Genomic DNA, 21,374 nt, shown 5'->3' on the forward strand with positions numbered 1-21,374 from the left:
TCTGTCGAACACTGTCGGCTCCAGCAGCCACCGCCAACGCCTTCTCTTCTTCCCGTTGATTGACCTGAACTTTATAACCGCTCTCTCGTAGCCCTTGTGCACACACTGCTTTGCCAGCCCTACCCAGGATCACTAGCCAGAGCAACTATGCCACCCCACTGCCGCTTTGGCTCCGCTCCAGTCAGATCGCCCGTCTTGCACAATCTTAGGATTCCCTGACCAGTAAAGACCGTCCCCTCCAATAGTACTTTCCACTGGGGCAGTAACATCCAGCGAATCAGCCCCTGGTCCCCTCCAAAAGAGCACCTGCTCTACATTAATGTATGAAAATATAACAGGACAAATGACATATTGCAATTCTCCATTTGGTGTGGCTGAGGTAGTCCTACTGTACTAGTCTGCCAAGTTCTATTGCACATGAACGGAATATAGGACACTTGTTTTAATCATGTGTAAAATAGTTGTTTTCCGATTATAGCCGCCTATAAACCAGTGATGGCCTGGCAGCACCTCGCAAAGCTAACATTGACTTAGACAGACCCGCTGCATGTAAACACTTGCATTATTTCAGCACGAGGCATACTTCTCTTCTCGCCAGTCACATAACATCACAGACATTGCCACTCCTCTCTAAAGAACATGTGCGTTTAAGTGCCTACCTGGCTGGGTTATCGAGCCATTGAAGTAAAGCATGCATGTACTTGCCAGCCAAGGAGCCCGGATGTCCAAACCAAGTAGAAGCCTGGAGCACTGCAAAGTGTGGGATTCAATTCAAAGGAGTGTCCTGAAGGTGAAGACTCACATCAGCTGCAAACACCCGGCACAATAGCACACAGTACAACTCTTATCAAAAGTAAAAAAATTGACACTTTATTTTCAAAAACACTCAAGTAGTAATTTACATTCCTGCTCAGCTAAAATGAATTCCAGGCCATGGATGTGTCAAGGACGTTGATGCAGTCCTACTGTGAAAAAGGGTTATGCTTCAAGTCTTTTTAATGCCAGAGAAATACTGGAATGCTTTGGCGAGGACCTGCTCTGCTCTCAGTGCCAAACAAACCATTGCAGGCAGCTCCCAAAAACTACCAATCTTTAAAGCCTCCATTTCATGACAAGAGGCAGAACACAAGTTTAAAACCATTACTTTAAAAAGTCATACACATAGCAAACCTCCCACCCCCAATGCAATAAATTACAAAAAAAAAAATGATCAGGCAGAATAGCACAGGAAAAAATAATGGGAACTCAATGTCACCATCTGTAACGGAGTATCCTGGACTGCTTACGTCTGCCAAACATTCCTATTCAAAGACTTGCTTCAAGAAACCGATTTAAGAGACGAGCCGTGTTCCATATGGACACCCTAAGAAACAAGAATACTGTACTGACTCTTCTCCACTTCCTAGCATCTCATCCCTACCAGTAAATGACTCCCAAAGATCTGTGGGTCCCTGGGTTCCACACCTCCCACAGATGGCCCCACACCTGCTCTGGGTGGGTTCCTCTAAACCTCCCTAACACACTGCCCTCTCTTCTCCGGGCATGGAAAGCAGGCTGGTCGAAGACTGGCGACCCTTGGCTAGTCGCGGAAGGGCACGATCCCAGGCAAGTGAATAAGAGGCGGTCTAGTTATTGCCGGTGAGGACCGCTCCTTCATTTACATGACCAACCCTTGCTTTTCCGATATTCGGGAATAGAATGTGAAGCTTAACCAGGAACCAGTTAACAGATTATGGAGGATGCCTTGGACAAACTGAGCTGTGCGCGGACCCGCCTCCACCCATCAATGTTTCCACGTGTGCATTCTCTTTTACCCTAAAAACAGAGAGCTTCGGGTGATTATCTGGGAGGACCTGTAGGTCCCAGGGTTATGTGGCTCCCCGCAATCGCTCCCCTGGACAGCTAACAGAGGCTGGATGGTCAACACTAGGAAGTTCAGTACTTGGTCACACCTTAATGCTCAGGGAGCACTGGTCCAACCTGTAGAACACTGCATTACTCACCTGGGGATCCACCAAAGAGCCTCTGAGACAGTGAGCACACCCCACGAACACTCCTGTGGAACTTAATGGCTCCTAAGAAACCGCTACATGAACCTTAAATGATGCACGCGCCATTGTGCATTAATAAGACCGCCCACAAGGCAAGCAAAAGGAATTTCCTCTGCAGTTTCAATAGCCAAACCTTCAGCCTGGGTGGGTCTACACGACGCCCATATTAATAAGAGTACCTTTCAAGTATTCTGAAATCTGGCTCACTGTGGGAAGCGGGCTCTATGCTTGGTGGAGCCTGCATTGGCGGAATGGGTGCGATTAGCTTGTCCACAATCTGCATGGGCTTAAGGGGTGCTTTGAGATCCATGTTTTCTCCTAACTAAAGGAAAGCTGGCCTTGTGGTGTGGATGTCCCACTTCGGTGTCGAGCAAGATCTCCGCTTGCATACGTATCCTTGGGCCTGGGATGAGTGGCATTTGCTGCACAGGACCTCAATGTTTTGAAGTAGGATGACAGCTTCCAGCTAATACAGAACCTCTGAGGGGAGGTTGGGAGGAGCATAGACTAGACCTCAACTGGCGGATTGTGGCATGGGCAAAGTCTTCTTCTTGCACTCCCTGATTTATCAGAAGCGCCACTGGCTGATGGTTGGATAAGTGATCTGCTCTGGTGCAGGTCCTCGATTGGCAGATGGTAAAACAGGCTCTTTGCTTCTGCAGGCAAGACAAAGGCTGCTAGTTAGTAAGACCAAGATAAGGACAGGCAGGCAGATATCCCAGTGAAAGGATGACCATCAGAAATGGCCTCTGGATACCATCTTATTCTAGACTAAAGCAGTTGGGTACGAGAGCCATCCAAATTCTAAAGCTGAACAATTGAGGCTTGGAGACAGGATTATCCACAGCACTTGGTGGAGAGGTTCCACATTCTGAATAAAGAATTGTGCTCCAACTAAGCTGTGCCAGGATTGCGACTGCAATCACAAAGTGCAGAGTCCAATGCCCTTAGAAAATCGCCAAGCAGAGGCAGGCCAGGCCAATGAGTCACTCAGCTGATAACCCTGGCAGGGGGATGGGTGGTCATGCCACCACCGACAGTGGATACAATCCAGTATGTAGAATACCATTTATGCCCAAACTGGTAATGCCGGCTTCTTCGGGCACTGCTAAAGCGATTCTCAAGCAGGTACCGGCTATTATGACATGCATCACAAAACCAGCCATTTCTGTCTTTATAAACAGAGCGAACAGGCAACATGTTTGAAGAGGTACTGACATCTCACTGAAGTCGCCATCTTGAACTGTTTCAGCACCAAACCTAAATCCTGAAAGATGCCGGCTCTAGCATAAACCTCCACTCTCCTCTATAGGATACCATCTGGAATAACTGGATGGCATTCCAGACCTCAAGAACCACCATTACATAGTTTCCCTATAAGAAATGAGCAAGGCATCCCCCCCCCCACACCCCTCGACACCCCTCTTTCTTCAGCGGGAGGAGAGGATTTGCAATGGTGGCAGGTACATGAAAACAGGCACACTCTGTAGAAAGGAAGGCACTACCTAGACTCCGGACTAACAGGTGCAGTGATTCAACCCTTGCCTCAGAACTGATATTGTGGCTGCCGTTAGTGTTTCTGGCCTTCATGATATGGGGCGTGATAGCAGAACAAGGACTTGGTTCCCGAAAGGGAAGAGGTAGTTGCTGAAATTTGTTCTAGTGCCTTATTGAACTGGTTCGATAATTGTGAAGGATCAAAGGTGTGGCAGCCTGTTGAAGGGCAGAGTGAATGCCTGTGTCCACCAGGATTGCGACAGAGAAGATATCCCTGGCTCTCATATTTAGCATAATTCATGACAGCCTCAGCAATTCCTGAGCAGACGGTCTGCCAGATTTAAATGAAAACTGCATCTCCTTCTACAGAGAAAGGCTGATTCTCCAAGCTTGGACACCTCGTCCCATACATCCTATAGCAACACTGGCTTAGCTGGAGCTCCAGACTAATCTAAGCACACACATCCCTAACCCTTCTGTGTAGGGAAACAGTTTTGTCGTAAGAACAGGCTGAGGAATGATCAAGCTAAAGGTCGGCCAGTACAAGGTTAAGCTGCCTAAACCTAGACCGCTTTGCTTTTATCTAGAGTAGTGTTCAAGTTAGGAATTGTGCATGGACGCAACAAGGCATCAGGTACTTAGGATCTTGTAAATGTGACGCGGCCATAAGACCGTACTAGATTCTGGGTCCATTCTCAATACTAAAGACTGCTGGCGACAAGGATACAGCTCCGAGGCACGAAAGTGGTCCCTAATACATGCAAGAAACTATTCTTTAAGAAGTTGGCCTCAAAGAGCCATCTGAATATGTAGCAAGCGGTTAGTCATGCCTTCTAGAATCCACTCACCAGTGAGGTCTGACGCGCAGCAGCATATGTACACAATGCCACATAAACACACCAAGGTGGTCTCCCATTGGAACCACATCTATGGGCACCCAATGAACGTGCAGCAAAGGGCAATGTTGCCGATTCTGGAACCCAACCTTCAAATCCGGAGCTGCCTGAAGTGTGCATAACATTACATGTGTGATTCTAGTTCAGGGCACCTCTACACTGCCATTTAGAGCATGCTACTTCCAACACGCCAAAGACCAACTGCAGAGAACAGGAACACAGCAAGTGGGGGGGAAATCAGGGCATTAAAAACTTCAAGGTGCAACAGTCGCAGAGGTGAGGTCATAGTAAAGTTAACAATCGCTAAAAACTACCCAACAGAGCGCAGGAGTAAACATGGGACAGCTTCTAACACAGGCTAGTCAAAAGCACACATGCAACACTTTAGTAACACTTTCAAGTACATGTGTACACATAAAACCGTGATGGTGGCAACACAAGACAGCACGTTCATGCTGCCTGAGCATTGGCACGACACACTTCTAAGATCAAGCAAACTCCTCCAGCAGAAGAGTGGCGTTTTAGACTTCTAAAAAATGTCACGTATGTAAAAGTGAGTGCCAGATTTCTGGGGCAACACTGATCATCACAGTGACTGGGGTGAAATGCTGCGACTGTCCAGGAATCAGTGCAGGTGCAGCGTTCGCTGCAGAGGAAATCAGGTAAAAATGTAATGTATACAGTACGTAGGATAAAAAAGGCCTTTTCCTTCCGGCCCTTGCAAACGTCACTTTATAGTCCAGGGTGCTTAGTGTTGGCTACAGAGCAGCCATGGACTCACTGCAAGAGTTCAGTTGCTGCCGGCCGGCTCCGCTTTGATTTTGGCGTCTCTGCAGCAGATTTCAGTAAGTTCAGATTGTGCAACTTTTCCACATTAATACTGTGTTCCGTGCAGCGCAACCGTCCTTTGGCATCGGGTACAAACATGCCCTCCTCCTGGTGCTCTTTACAGTAGGAAACCGGGCAAAAGTAGCAGAAGAGCGCAGAGGACTTTCCACATGTATCGCAGTGGTGCCAGGGGCACTCCCACCTCCCTGTCGCAGTGGTGCCAGGGGCACTCCCACCTCCCTGTAGACACAAGACATGGGCTGAATCATTGCCAGTGTTAAACACCACAATAGGACATCTCACAATTCATACTTTCACGAGCTGGTTGCTGAAACAGTAGCTGAGGCACTTAGCTGTAAGGCGGCATTCCCGGGGTACTACGCTAGGGTCTGGCACCATCACATTGCCAGATACAGATCTCACCAAGTGAAAACTCTAGTACCAGAGATCGCTGCTGCCCGGGAAGTACCAAGCTGTAGATCAGGTGGCATCCGCTGAACTTGCTTTCTATATAAGCAAGCCCTCAGTGACTTACAGACTGGGCTGGAGCTAGTTGAGCAATGTGGTAAGCTTTCAGGTCTTCAAACCAATTGGCAGGAGTCAATGTACCCTCAACCATGCTGTGTTAGTGTTAGTCTGGAGAGTCTGTCTTCACAGTTATCAGTGGATGCTGTTATTTTGATAGGATATGTAGTAAAAACATTGACCCGCTACTCGATTTCTGAACACATAAAATGATCCTTTTCCCCTGTAGCTCCAATTGAAGCACTCGAGAAGACAGAGACCCACTGCAGCATGCACCGAAACTTCAACTTGAACAAAGCAATACGCGCAGTAACTCCTATCCACAGTACGAGCAGTAACTCCTATCCACAGTACAAGCAGTAACGACCTGTCCAGAGACTTAAACAGCGGACCTGGAATACAGACGGGGATCATCTGAAATAGGTATGATATCCTAGGAAGCATTACCACTTTAGCTACCGCTATTCTTCACATGAGCTACAGCGGAAGCTTTGACCAGATATCGACAGACCTGGCCCAGCCTGTAAGTAGTGGATCAATATTTTTCTACATATCCTAGCAATATCGCACATCCACTGATAATTGACTGGCAAATACTCACCTTCACTGTGGGAGGCACTTCTGATGTTACGGTTGAAGGCTGGAAAAACCGATGCCAAGTGCACTTTTTAATAGGGCGATCTTGTTGATTACTCACCAACCTCAAACCCTCAGAACAAGACAGGTGACCTAACAATAACCAAAGGCCCTCCCAAAAAAACTACAACAAAAACAAATCAAAGCCACAAAGGCAAACCAGTAAACGACCGAACCACAAGGGTAAACCACCTCCGGTTCAACAACCACAACTACTACAAGCAACAACTAACCAGAAACACAGAAGACTTAATTCCAAGGACCAAGAAACAAACCAATCCAAAGAGGGCTCTCGCTCCAAGGAATCCAACCCTCAACCCAAAGCACCATGCCTCGCCACAAGAAAGACAAAGAAGCTACATTGGATAACAAATAAAGGAAAAACCACCACATAGAAAAATGCTGACCAGCAAGATCTCATAATTCGGAAAAAACCTGGTGAAGAGGCAGCGAAACAGCCCACGGACACAAAGAACAGAGCAAAGACTACATTGCTCGCTACCTCTCCACATACCACTGCTTCGTAGGTAAAGACGGATTACCAGCAACAAACCCACAGGCAAGTAGAGAAACTACAAACGCCCACAGGGACGCCAAACGAAACAATTGATAAACCACCCCAACCCGGACAGCACCATGGTCAATACTCCAAGAATCAGGGACAAAGTTGAATCTATTAACCTCTACACACCCTACAACACCAAAGATTTAAACAATACCAACACAACTCACTGGAATGAACCAAAACCAAACAACCCTGCCATCAATCTAATCAGTCTACTCGACAAAGACACTGGCCACCAAAGAACTCCCCCTCCCAACAGGCACAACCAGGAGAGAACCCACCAGCAACGGAAACTCAACCGACAGCACACTGAACTGACAATACAAACAACAACCCAAAAAGAAGAAAAAGAAATCAAATAACCTACACAGGTGCCTACTCAACGTTAGATCCATGGCAAAACACTTCGAATTCTATGACCTTCGAAGCTAAGGAGGCACAAGCGTGCTCTCTTAAAGAAACCTGATTATCGAACAATTACAAATTGTTGGGGAGAATTCTCATAAATGTGCCAATTCCCTTCACCTTAGAGACCCCCAGCAACTTTGCTGGATTATGAGGACTTTTAACTTCCAACCTGTAGAGAGCGAGACCTTTTTCACTCTCTCATGTATTTATTGTGATTTATTCTGTGTTTCTTTTGACTTTCGAGTCTGAAACTCCATCAGCATCATATTAACATTGTGATATATGTGAGAGAGAGAGATGTGAGTGAGAGAGAGAGATGTGAGAGAGATGTGTGAGAGAGAGAGATGAGAGAGAGAGAGAGAGATGAGAGAGAGAGAGAGATAGAGAGAGAGAGAGATGAGCGAGAGAGAGAGATGAGCGAGAGAGAGAGATGAGCGAGAGAGAGAGATGAGCGAGAGAGAGAGATGAGCGAGAGAGAGAGATGAGCGAGAGAGAGAGATGAGCGAGAGAGAGATGAGCGAGAGCGAGATATGCGAGAGAGCGAGATATGCGAGAGAGCGAGATATGCGAGAGAGCGAGATATGCGAGAGAGCGAGATATGCGAGAGAGCGATATATGCGAGAGAGCGATATATGCGAGAGAGCGATATATGCGAGAGAGCGATATATGCGAGAGAGCGATATATGCGAGAGAGCGATATATGCGAGAGAGCGATATATGCGAGAGAGCGATATATGCGAGAGAGTGATATATGCGAGAGAGTGATATATGCGAGAGAGTGATATATGCGAGAGCGAGATATATGAGAGAGCGAGATATATGAGAGAGTGAGATATATGAGAGAGTGAGATATATGAGAGAGTGAGATATATGAGAGAGTGAGATATATGAGAGAGTGAGATATATGAGAGTGAGTGATACGTGTGAGAGTGTGAGAGTGTGATAGTGATATAGTGAGAGTGTGAGTGATAGAGAGTGATATATGTGAGAGAGATATGCGAGTGTGATATATGTGAGAGTGATATATGAGAGTGAGTGTGATAGTATGATATATACGAGGGCGAGAGAGCACTCCCCCCCCCACTCATGTATTTTGATGTGTACTTTACTCGTGTGTTCTTTGATTATGGAGTTTTAGACAACTCCATAGGCATCATCTTTTCATGGGTGTCACAGCACCCTCAGACTGAATACCTCCTCATCAAGATCGAGCTCAATGACCAAACCAACATAGTATTTCTCCTGACCTACAGACCATCTTACAACCTCAACTTCGCAACAAAACTATCAGACTCCGCTGCCATATCATCAGCCTACGACGACAACCTAGCCATTCTGGGAGACTTCAACATTTGGTTCGAAAAAGAAAACTAAAGCGAGCCAACTCACTCTGCTTGAAATGCAATGTTTCCAGGAGTGGGCAAATAGTAAATGGATCCACCCACAACGCTGGACACACCTTGGACGCAATCTTCTGCAGAGAAAGACTATGTGCATCTGCGCCACCTACATCAATGGCATGGAGCTACCATTACTTGATACTATTCTACATCACACTCCAAACCCCCTATTGGCTGGAAAAGGAAATCCTCTATCCCAGCAAAAAAAGATCCTGGAAGAAGCTAGACCTGGAGGCCTTAAACATACTAGACTCGGCCCTACCGAGCATGACAGAGCCCACCGAAGCCACCCTAGACGCAGCAGTAAACACTCAACACCTGTATCACCAAGGCCCTAGACCACCACGCACCAGTAAAACCTTGACACCCAAAAAACGCCCACAAAATGGTTCACAGAAGAACTGAAGGAACTACAAAAAACAACCACAAAATGGCGCTGTGAAGGCCGCCGTCGGTGTCTACCATCCTGCCAAAAGATGGAGAGCCACTATAAAAGAGGGTGCTCCAACACTTGTATAGATTTCGGATTCATGGACTCAGACCAGTTCTGGATACTTTGCTTAGAAATGATTCAGTTATTTCATCTTCAGCCTTTTATGTATGGAAAGAATTTTTTTAAACTGACAGAATGATTTAAAAAATGTATATATATGTTTTTGCAACATTTGAATGGCTTATTTGTTGACATGAAAACTTGCCTCCCCCTTAAACATAATGTGTTTTAATCATTTATTAATTACGTTTTTTATTGTTTGGTTATTTTATTGGGTTTAAGGCTTGTTCAATAGCCATATTACACATTGAAGAATTAAAAAAAATTCTAAACTCAAAATGGAAAAACATGGAGTTAACAATACAACCGACAGGACAAATTAAAATACCAAAGAGTTCAGACTATATAAATCAAAAAGTCAAAGCAAAAAGAAATGCCACAAGAACTGAAGCAACAATCCACAGCAAGAACTCTTCAGAATCAAAGATAAAAAAGACTCATCCTGCAAGAAATCAATCATCCCGACACAAACACTTTGTGACAACATCACCAACCACCCGAGATCAAAACTAGGAGAAATCCAGACGAAGATCAACACAACCCGGGCTAATACAACCACAACCACCATACCACAGACAAGGGGCGAAATAAAGTCTACAGCAAAACTCGGCTCCTAGAAAATCACAGAAGAAACTTTCACTACACTGACCAAAGACACCAACCTTGCAGATTCCCCAAAGGACCCCTGACTCCCCCCGACATCTTCAAAGAAATCATCAACCACAGAACCCCAGCAACACTTCCGGAATGTAATGAATCTTTCACTCAAAAAAGGAATTGTACCATCCAACTTCAAATCAGCATAACTACCACTGGTAAAAAAGGAATCGGAAAGTGCAGAAGACCCAAGCAACTACAGACCGATATCCAACCTGATCTACCCAGTGAAGAGCCAGGTGAACCAAGTGTACAAGATCCTACTTAAATACGTCGAAACAAACCGAAATACTCGACCGGTCCCAAGTTGGCTTCAGACCGATGAGGAACAGAATCAGCACCCCCAACAATATGGGACGACCTGAAAATAAACGCAGACGACCAATCGACCCCCATACTACTGGACAGATCAGCAGCTTTCGGCACAATCAGCTACACAACACTAATAAAAAGACTGCAGCATACAGGAATCCACACCAAAGTGTTGTTAGGGAGATGCATCATTTTTATGCATCATGTGAGGGCCCACGCACATTTTGCTGGACTTCTGGACCTTTTTCTTTCTATCCTGAATGAGGTGAGCCTTTTCCCGCTCATTTATTCTAATTTTCTCTGACTTTAGGAACTCTGTTCTCTGTGTTTTACCTTGACTATGGTGTCTGCTTGCCTCCATATCTCTTTAAAAGGCATCTGTGTTTAATCTTTGCAGCGCAGAGCTCCTTATGGGCAGTGTTGTTGGGAACGTTTTGGTTCTCCTTTCAGATTCTTTTCTTATCCTTAACCAACTACAGTTCTTAAGGATCGAAGGCTACTTTGTATCCTTCCTAAAACGTTATGCTATGAGAGATTAACACACACCGCCTTATGTGGAGTGCTAAGGTGATACCTAGGATCCCCGTCTCTCTGCTCGGGACTTATTTTTTTAAAACATTTTAATTAATTTTCAAACATCATATCTAATTCTTCTTAATTGTACATACTTCGATTTCCCACCTCCCATTAAGCGCCCCCCCAGAAGTTCACCCCATTCGTTTCTGCATGCTGAATAGTCTCTTTTCTCTCGTTTAGTTAAACATGTCCAAGATCCTTATTTTATGTGGGCACCATTGTTCCATGTAGTCAGAGGCGTTCCATTGTCATACCCCAGTCCACTCCACATTTTTGGTATTCCCCTTGGATGTTATATGTTACATTGCAAGGTGTGACCAGACTCTTCTAATCCAGTCCATTGCCACCGGTGGGTTTTTCGTTTTCCATATTTGTGCTGTTTCCGACCATGTCCCTATCAGCAACCCCATAAAATTAAGTTTCTGAATCATGTTTAGCTGACCGTCCTGGGGGTCCCATAGCCTACATAACCATACCTCTTCCCCTGGATCCACCATGCCCGGGAACATTGTGAGCATTTGGGACCTTACCTCTGCCCAATATTGCTGCAGTGCTGGGCATTCCCACCATATGTGGCGCCAGTCTCCATCTCCTCCACATTCTCTCCAGTTTTTATACATTATGTGGAGTCTTTCAGGCGTGTAGTGCCATTGCAATGTATTTTCATCCACATTTCTCTAGTCTGGATGGCCTGCGTAAGCTTTGGCATGCCCCCCCCCCCCCATATGTATTCCCACCGTGCTCTTGGGGGCGTGCCTTTGAGTGTCTTCTATCTCTTTATATATTGCCATTCGACTTCTTTTAGGGCATTTATATATTTATAGGTGCTTGACAAACTTTTTTGTGCCCGAGTGTCTCATGATGTACGATTCAAACTGCATCGGTTCCCTCGTTGCCGCGTATTTGATGCTTGGGGTGCTCAGCCAGTGGTGTCATTGTATTTGTATCTCTCATTGGCGTTCAGGTAAAATTGTGTTGTACATTCTGCAAATGACCTTATCTGCTGCATTTGATACGTGTCCCCTACCATCTTGCACCCTGCCTCCTCCCACTTTCTGAATTACCCTTTCTCGTTTCCCAGCAGGAATTCTGGATTATTGAATAACGGCATGAATGGGGCTGGGTCTATAGTTGATGTTTCTTTCCGTGTGGCTTCGTCCAAAATTTTTAGTGTTGTTTCATTATTTTACTGATTCGTACATTGATATATTGATATTTTATTTGTATCGCGCTCGCACACAAGTGTTTCAGAGCGCGACTAGGCAGGGGAGGGGAACAGGGGAGAACAACACAACAGCGATCTTACTAGGCCCAGTGACATTGAGAACGCGCAAGTGCATGGAAGGGGGAGAGTGGAAGGTGCGGAGCAGGAGAGCAGATAAATAATAAAACATTGAGGCAATAAACAGTGGTAGTGCAGCCAGCAAATGGCAAGTGCTGTGTTTAAGGCAGCAGACAAAAGAAGAAAAAAAATAATGGGGTGGGGGGGCTGTATGGGTACAAATACAGTCCCAAGTGTAAGGGGTGGCCGAGAGGCAGAGCAGGAGGGTGGCAGGGTGAGCAGGTACCTGGACCCAGGGGACAGAGGGTGGCCAGGTGCACAGTGCCAGGAGAGAGCAGAACAGCAGGGGAGAAAGGGAGCGAAGGCAGAACCAAAGAGGAAGGTCCTGAGGTGCTCCCGGAACCGGAGATGGTTCTCAAGTTTTAGAGGTGTCCGTTTCCCTAGCCATAGGAGGCGTCTAGTGGGGGAGGTTGCTACCCCTCTATCCTGTGTTGCCCACATTTTCTGCGTCCTAGCTGGTATCCATTCTTTCAGCACCCATAGTTGGGCCGCCTCATAATATTCCTTTAAATGCGGGAGGGCACATCCTCCCTCCTTCCTCTGTGCCGTGAGAACCACGTTAGAGATTCTGGATGGTTTATTTTGCCATATGTATGCAGAGATGATTTTTGACATGGATTTAAAGGGTGGTAGGATTTTACCTGGCAATATCCGGAACATACCCAAGTCTAGGTAGAATGGTCATTTTTACTGCCGTTATTCGACCCCACCATGAAATTGGCAGTGGGTTCCATCTCTTTACATCCTGCCTAATTCTGTCCAGGACTTGAGGATAATTTTGGGCATATAATCCGTCCACCGTTCCGGTAAGTGTGATTCCCAGGTATATGACCGCTTTCTCTGCCACTTTCAGTTGCAAGGCCCATACTGCCGCTGATATACTTGCTCTATTCCCAGCTAGCACTAGGATTTCTGATTTTTGCCTGTTTATTCTTAACCCAGATATGGATTCGTATATCTCAATCTCCTGCATAAGTGTCAGGAGGGATCTTCCAGAACCCCCAACATATCGTCCACGTATGTGGCAATTGTGTGCTCGTGCCCTGCCATTCCTATTCCTTTTATTTCTGGCATATCTCTAATTCGTGCCAATAGGGGCTGTAGAAATATTGCATATAGGAGGGGGTGTTAGAAATGATAAGTTATTGTGATAAGTTATTATATGTCATTCAACTGGCAAAGCTTGACAAACATTTCCAGATTGATGAAAACATACTAGAGAGATATAAATTTGCCACTAGAAGCCAGAAAAGTGGTGAAACCATAGAGGAGTTTATAACTGCTTTAAGGGGCCTGGCAGTCAAATGTAGGTTCAGTCATTGCCAAGATGAACATCTTAGAGATCAATTGATGATCAAATGCTCCAACGATAATATTAGGAAAGAGTTATGGAAGGAGAAGAATCCTTCGTTGGACAGAGCTATTGAGATAGCCAAGACTGTAGAACATACTGATAAGTATCAAAATGCTTCAAGCAGATGCATCCAGTGAAAAACTGAAACCTGAGTAAAGTGAGGGATTGTGCAACAAGTGTCAGATGTAGCCCAAAGACAAGGAGCAAATGGGACTACAAGGTTCCTCTGTGTTGGTTAAAGGCGGAAGCATATGGAATAAAGAGAGAGTGGCAGTGTTTAGGAGGGATGGAGGAAAGATTGAGAGTGATAAATGTGTTCAGGTTCCACAGGGATAAGAGAAAAAATGTTGTGTGATAGGTTATTTTTCATTCAGAATATCAGATTTCCGTCATTTTTATATCACATGCTTTTATGATTATTAAGGAGAGGAGATGTTAGGAATTATAAGTATGTGATAAGCTATTATATGGCATTCATTCTCTTGCTTACCATTAACTACCACACTACACAAATATATGTATTTCTTATCTTGTAAATGGCTCTTATGATGATTAGTTCTTGCTAGTAGCCTTTGTCATGACCCTGGTCACATGGCAACCATGGAACCACTGTAACATCATGATTCTGTGAGGGAATGTGCAGGAGATGAGAAGCAGTTGCTGATGAGAAGGGAGCAGCTGATGCCTCTTAGCTGGGGGTAGTTTCTATATATATATATATATATATATATATATATATATATATATATATATATATATATATATATATATCTCTTAATAAAGGATTAGATCATTCACAAGCAACGTGTCTGGAAACTCAATCTTAACAGGGGGGACATGGGGTTCCATTGTATCGTCCCTCTCTCTATCTGTACTCTCTTGGATAGCTCTCTGTTCACTGCTACCCGTATTGTTGGCGAGTTCTAGTTTTCCCGAATCATTGAAATAAAGGTTTCTCCCATGCACATTTTCCACAATATTTAGAAGAGGAGTGACCATTCGACGCAGTCAAAAGGCCTTCTCTGCGTCGAGTGCCAGGGCTATGGCTGGGGACCGTGTTATCCCTGTTTTTTCCACCAGATCTATTACCCTTCTGATGTTGTCATGGGTCTGCCGGCCCGGGACGGATCCAGATTGATCCTGATGGATCAATTTCAGGAGGATTTGTGCTAGCCTTGTTGCCAAGATTTTAGTGTATAGTTTTGCATCCAAGTTAATCAACGCTATTGGGCGATAGGAGCTTGAAGTTGCGGGTCTTTTCCCTGCTAGTGGTAGACAAGTAATTTCACTTCATTCATGGATTGGGTTATGTTCCCCTTCTTGAATGTATTAAATAAGTCTGAGAGAACTGGGGCTAATATATCTTTGTATGTTTTATAAAATTGTGCCGTAAAGCCGTCCGGGCCTGGGGCGTGGTTTCTGGGAAGTTCTTGAAATGCCTATGTACCTCTTCTACAGCAATCTCCTTGTCTAGTTGTTGCTGTTCCTCTCATTACCGGTAGATGGGCTCCGTCTAAGTATGCCGATTGCCGTTCCTCATTGTGGTGGTCGGAGGAATACAGGGTTTGATAAAATTGCGGAAAAAATCCCCCATTTCCGACGTTACCGTCTTTTTGTTTGCCCCCTCTCGTCTCTTAAGGCTTTAACTGCCTGGTCCGTTTCTTCCCTTTCAGCTGCCTAGCTAGGAGTATGTCAGCCTTATTCGCCTTCACGTAATACAAGTGTTTAACATGTAGCAGGTCTCTCTACTTTTTTGGTGCGTAGGGATTCCAACTGCCCCAGTACATGTCGCAAAGCTTTTTGCAGTTTAATGGAAGGTTTCTGTTGAATTTCGGTATGGATCACCTTCATGTTTGCTTCTAGTTCCTCTTCCCATTGTCTATTCTGTTTCTCCCTCTGGGCCTTTAGAGCAATAAGATGTCCTCTAGTTACCACTTTCAGGGCTTCCCATAATGTTTCCTTAGATACCTCTGGGGGGAGGTTGTTGCATGCTAGATATTCTACAATGTGCTCTAATTATCTGTTGGGAGTCGCCATTTCCATTGCTCCTGTGACCTTTCAGTTACATAGAAAACCCCATAGTTTTAGCTGGCGGCAGTGGAAATGTTCTACCAATTATTGTGCTATTTTTTACAGCATACTGTATTCAGTCTCGGTTGTGCACAATAGGGTCACCTATGTTCTAATATGGCGGCTCCTTTTTCTTTTTAGCCATTTCTATAGTGGTTGTTCTTGGTTAGCCCTTCTAACATTCTGGGAGGGGGAGGTGTGCGTGTTTTTGCCTTTGGTGGGAACCCATGGGTGTCCCCGTCTAGGCTTCAGTGTCTCTGGGCAGGCAGGCAGTGGGGGGAGAGTTATTCACTCCTCTGCCCTTTGTCTGCCCGAGTGCCTGAATGCAACCATTTCCCACTGGGATGCTGACTGCCCATATTGGACAGCCACCCGCCCTTCCCTGTAAACTGCTGAGATTGCAGAGGAGTGTGTGGAATAATGAATAAAAGTTGAGGTTGCAGAGGTGAAAGGTAAGTTGACAACTGGAAACTGAAGTAACGGAAGCAGAAGGCGAGAGACGCCCAAAGACCCTTCATCACCGTGAAATGATCATTGCTGTCCCGATCCAGTTTTCTACTGGACAGAGAAGCTCTGAAGAGGACAACTCCTCCCCTTTGGCTAATGGGACCAACCAGCCCTGACACAAACTACAAATTGAGCCATCTCCCAAGGTGCTGTGCCTCGCCAGAGCTGCAGAACACAAATACCAGGAGACATCTGGCCTATTTTCAGTGCTAAGTCTTTGAAAGGCCGAATGTGTCCAAGTCTTTGCTGAGCTCCAGGTGATCCTCCAGTGACATGATCCGACTCATCCGAGTCCCTTCACCAGAGTGCAGGACTCCAGAAGCGACCGTGCGAATACCGTCCTTGGTTGGTGCAGAGAAAAAGGCACCAAAACCAGACCGACTATCGAGACTGAAGAAATCCATCAAGAAGAGAGGTTGGGGTGGGCACCCCTTTTTACATTATTCCAATATTGTCATCATATTCTTAAACCATTCAAATTCCTTTTGAGTACATTCGAGGATCATCCAGAAGTAAAAAGCCCTATGACACCAGGGCCTTCAATTAGCAAAATGACTGAAAAAAGGTCAGGAGGAAACCACCTGACTAATTCTGGTGCTCACAAATTGCTCAAGTAGAGCGAATACACATTAATTCCACTGTTCGTGTAATCAATAAAGCCCTTTTTGTGTTGAGTGTCCTCTCAGGACAAAGTTAATTCTCTCAGCATGAAATACAAATAATTCAAAATGTATAAAAGTCAATCCACATCCAGTTTTCAAAAAAGGGCAGGTTTATTCACACGATTGTGGAGGCAAAACCGCATAGAGGAGAGAAGATGAAGTTAAGAAGCTTTGCAACCTGTGCAACAAACATCATTTATTCAATCAAGTGTCTGTGTGGCCTGTACTAAGTTGGCCAATCCAAAAGGACTGCTAAGGTAAGGTGGAACGAACATAGGTCTTGCATACGTAATGCTAACATTAACTCTGCAGTGGCACGACATTGGTGCAAGAAGAAAAACTTTGTCACAAATCAAATTCCAAGTTCTGGAAGTTATAAAGAAGAAAGGACCACATGAGAATGTGCAGAAAAGACTAGATCAAAGTCCTTTTGGATCGACAGGTTGGTAACATTGGCACCTAAAGGACTCAATGAGGAGATTACTTTTGCATGTTTTTAATGAGAGGATGGATGACAATATTCCCAGTCACAAAAATGGATAAGTGTGTGGTATATCGTAGAGATGCACGACACCAATGAATTACCATCGGTACTGTAAGGATTAGATGGAGAAACTAAATGTATATGTTTTTGTAACAAACAAGGAGGCTAAAACAACCCATTATGATCCAGATGGCAGTGATCTCTGACGATACGTGATATGAACAAGTAGTAACATTACATATGAAATTGATGGGATCATGATGCTCGTTTTTTGCCCTTTCATTTTCAATTTTTTCCTATTCAGAATTGTCAACTCTATCTTTACCCATGTGTGAAAATTGTTCCATTACTCATATTGGTTTTAAGTTTTTCAGGTATTGTCAGGCACTTTTACTGATATGGATGACCACTGTTTTCACTGTGACAGAAGTAATTAGATGTTGGTGAATTAGGGTTGCTTGTACATATAGGCACCCATTATTTTACCAAGGTATGGACATGTTTAATGAATTATTTGCGTTTAAATATGATGGCCAGACTGAAGAGATACACAGGGGTTATTGCTGTGTGTACGCTAATCTTTGTATTAAACTGTGGGGAGTGTGATCGAAGGAATAATTATACCCAGAGAGTGACCGATTATACAGGGCAAATGCAAATATATATATATATATATATATACACACACACACACAAACACACACACCAGTGTGCGATACAGTTGAGCAGGTCGGAGATATGTACATGAGGAATTTGGTAAGCATGTTGGAGAGTTTGTTAGTCTCCAGAGTATTTGTGCATGAATGGGCGCGAGTATGTCAGTGTTCCCTTTTGAAGCGGTATTGCAGATGTAACACCACACTTATGAACAGGACAGCGTGGTGCCGTCTCTGTATTTCACAGATATTTCACACTACAGTGCAAATTCACCATTGGGTCGTCATGGCGACCTCAAGTTCTGGCTTGCTGCTGGAGTCTTTTTACAGTACTCGTGCGTGCGCATGTACATGCATATTAATGTTCCCTTTGAGGTAACATTGAATTTACAGATGCCATAATAAATTTATGAATCTGACGTGGGGTGCTGTCCTTGTATTTCATTACCATTTCATGCCAGTGTGCAGATGCACAAGTATGTTGTCATGCCGACCTCACGTCCCGTCCTCCCATTGCTATGGGAGGGACAAGAGGCGCAGCCAGTGCAGCACCCGATAGCTGACAGGCAGCGCCTTTTTGGTCACCATGACGACAAATAAAGCCTCGGGAGCCGTGCACATTTCCCGCGTATGTGTTTGCAGCACCGGCTCGAGTAAGGAAGAAGCAGGTGGTGAGCGGTTTGTCTATTGAAGCTTGTGGGCTGCTTTATACATTTAAACGAAGTATGGGCTTTGATTCATGAATATATGTATTACAGGCATCTCAGATTATAAGATTTACTGTGAGAGAACTGCACTCTAACCCTGTGCGTGGACACGAAGGTATGTGTCCAACTATGGCAGAAACTCAATTTAACATCTAACAATGAATGGTTTTGGAGTTGATACTCGGTGGAATGCAATGGTTTTCCTTTTTTCCTTATGTGAAGCGACTGAATTTTGAAAACATTTGGTATGCATCTTTGAAACATTGTAATCATTTGAACTATTATTGATATTTCCCATCTGTGAAAGGCACAGTGGTTAAAAGCAGTGGCTGCGAACTCTCAAGTGGTTAATAACCACTGAACAGGTTATCATGTCTGTTCTTGCGAGAGAGGGGCGCCCGCTACCTTTGTTAAACTATTATTGATACTGATTGTGTTGTAAAATATCTAAACGTTCTTTTTGAAAATATGTAAATGATAATTATGTGGGACACTTAGCCCTGCGGATGGTGCGTGGCATCGAAATGCATTGGCACAACAGGGTTTCCCAATAGACTGAAGAAATCCGTGCCACGAGTGCTCTCTCGTGACTGCTGTTGAAACATGTGTTTATTTACTTTATTGTTCATTTGTAATGCGCTTAACACCAGCAAGTGTATTCTAAGTGCTGTTTCAGGATTTAAATCTGTGTTGCGCCGAGTTGTCTTACTTCCAAGACAATCGCGTTGCCCCGAGTTATCCTTCCTCCCATTCAGAGTCTTTACTTTCATCACCAGACCGAGGCATCAGGAGACAGGATAGTCACTGCTGCAGAGGAGAATCCAGCTACCAGCATTTCTTCTACTCTAAGGTAATGTGGGGTGAAAGGTATAACTTAGCTTGAACTGAAGTCGCTCCAGAGTGACTGGAGTGCGTGAAGATGTGTTGAGGGTGTCCACTCTACGTCTGACCCAATCTGCCAGCTTGTGTGCTTTAGGGAGTCCTTTTGCAGGGTCCCCCTTGTTGTGCTGAACTGCCAAGTATCTTTTCCTAGAGATAAAGTATCCTGAGGACATTTTGCCGTTTTGCTGCTTCTTAAGATTTTGAACAAACTCCTACACTGACTTTCATACAGTTAGCGATTGGACTTTTACCGTGCTAGTTTGTCCGAAAAGTGTCTAATCTCTGCTGCCGTTTGATTAACCATCCTTTTTCCTTCCAAAACGACTATGTAGTTTTGCTAATTTAATACAATTACCGTAGATCTTGGTCTTAACACGAGTGCCCGGTAGTACCAATAATACGGTAAAACTGTCAGTGTAAAAACAAACAATTGTACTGCGAGCAATTACCATTAAAACAATGGCCTTTGAAAAATATTAAAACTCCTAAGTGTGTTGGTAAAGTGTAATATCGCTAATGTCATTTCAGAAATAGGTTTCTCCCAAAAAATCTCACAACCCACCCATGAAAAAGGCCAAATACTTGACTGGGTAGCTGACCATAATTGCAATGTAACGTCAATATCACTCCACAAATCTGGACAGATCATGCACTGATAACTTTCCTCTTAAATGTTAACATGGCCCAACCCATTGAAACTGCATTGGCTCCCCCCTTGCCAACCACAAATAAAAAACGTATAACTACCGAAAAACTGCTACCACTTATCCTCCCTACCTTAAACTCCCTACCTGATTCACTGGACACCTCGACACTAGTAAAGGAATTTAACTCTACCATGGCCATAGCTCTAGATACTATCGCCCCATTGAAATTGAGAAAACGTAAGCCCAGAGCCCAACTAAACACCTGGTTTACTCCACACCTTAAATCCCTAAGGATAGAAAAACGCAATTGCGAATCTGCCTGGCGACTAACCCCAACAGAGACATAAAACTGCACTCATCAATGCCTCCAAGACCTACAAAAATGAAATGAAGAAAGCAAAAAAAAAAAAAGAACTTCAACAATAGAATACTGCAGGCTAAATCTGGAACCAAAGAACTATTCCTCATACTAAAGGAACTGGAAAACCCCATTCCTGTTCAGGATAACTGACAAAAATAAAATGTGGTGCTCGAACATCCAAAAAGCACTAAACGACAAAATAGCCACACTACAAACATAAATTGAGAAAAAGAAACAGAATATTCCCCCCTCAACCAACCAAAGAGACAACTACCAACCACCACCAAACCAGAACAAAAATTTAACTTTACTAAAGTAACTATACTTGAAACCGAAAAGATAATACTCTCACTTAAACCATCTAACTGCCGAGACGACCTATGCCCAGCCAAACTAATAAAAGACGCGGCCAGAGACCTATACCCTTTCATTTCCAAGCTCATCAATGCCTCCTTTGCATCAGGCACAATACCAGATAATCTCAAACAAGCTTGGGTCCTCCCCATCCTTAAAAAGCAAACATTAGACCCATCCATCCCGACCAACTATAGGCCGATCACAACGGTATCTTTCCTGTTAAAAATCCTAGACAGAGTAGCCTACTTACAGATTCAAACACCTGGAGTTGCACCATCTTCTAGGCACAAGACAATCAGGTTTCAGACCCCAGCACAGAACTGAAACTGCGCTCATCGATCTCAAAACCCAGGTCGACGAGCTGAGGGACTCCGGAAAGATGGCCTTACTCCTCCTACTGGATCCCTCTGTAACATTGGAGTTGGTAGATCATGATGTGCT

The 21,374-nt window shown here is 44.5% G+C and overlaps 1 protein-coding gene across 4 annotated transcripts in view; it reads right to left on the reverse strand.

Annotated features, from left to right (window-relative positions):
• The window catches only part of LOC138511145 (histone-lysine N-methyltransferase NSD2-like), a 583,237-nt gene that overhangs the window by 202,515 nt on the left and 359,348 nt on the right, over nt 1-21,374 (reverse strand). For 2 of the 4 annotated variants that reach the window (XM_069626642.1, XM_069626643.1), the window contains one exon: nt 845-5,478. The exons of the other annotated variants lie outside the window; for them this stretch is intronic. In XM_069626642.1, coding sequence (XP_069482743.1) covers nt 5,222-5,478 — 257 coding nt within the window. In that variant the 3' untranslated portion in view covers nt 845-5,221. Of the gene's footprint in view, nt 1-844; nt 5,479-21,374 lie in introns of those variants that run through there. 4 annotated transcript variants of the gene reach the window in all.

Source organism: Ambystoma mexicanum, chromosome 6p (assembly GCF_040938575.1).
Source record: "Ambystoma mexicanum isolate Mex_15411 chromosome 6p, UKY_AmexF1_1, whole genome shotgun sequence".
Lineage (NCBI taxonomy): Eukaryota > Metazoa > Chordata > Amphibia > Caudata > Ambystomatidae > Ambystoma > Ambystoma mexicanum.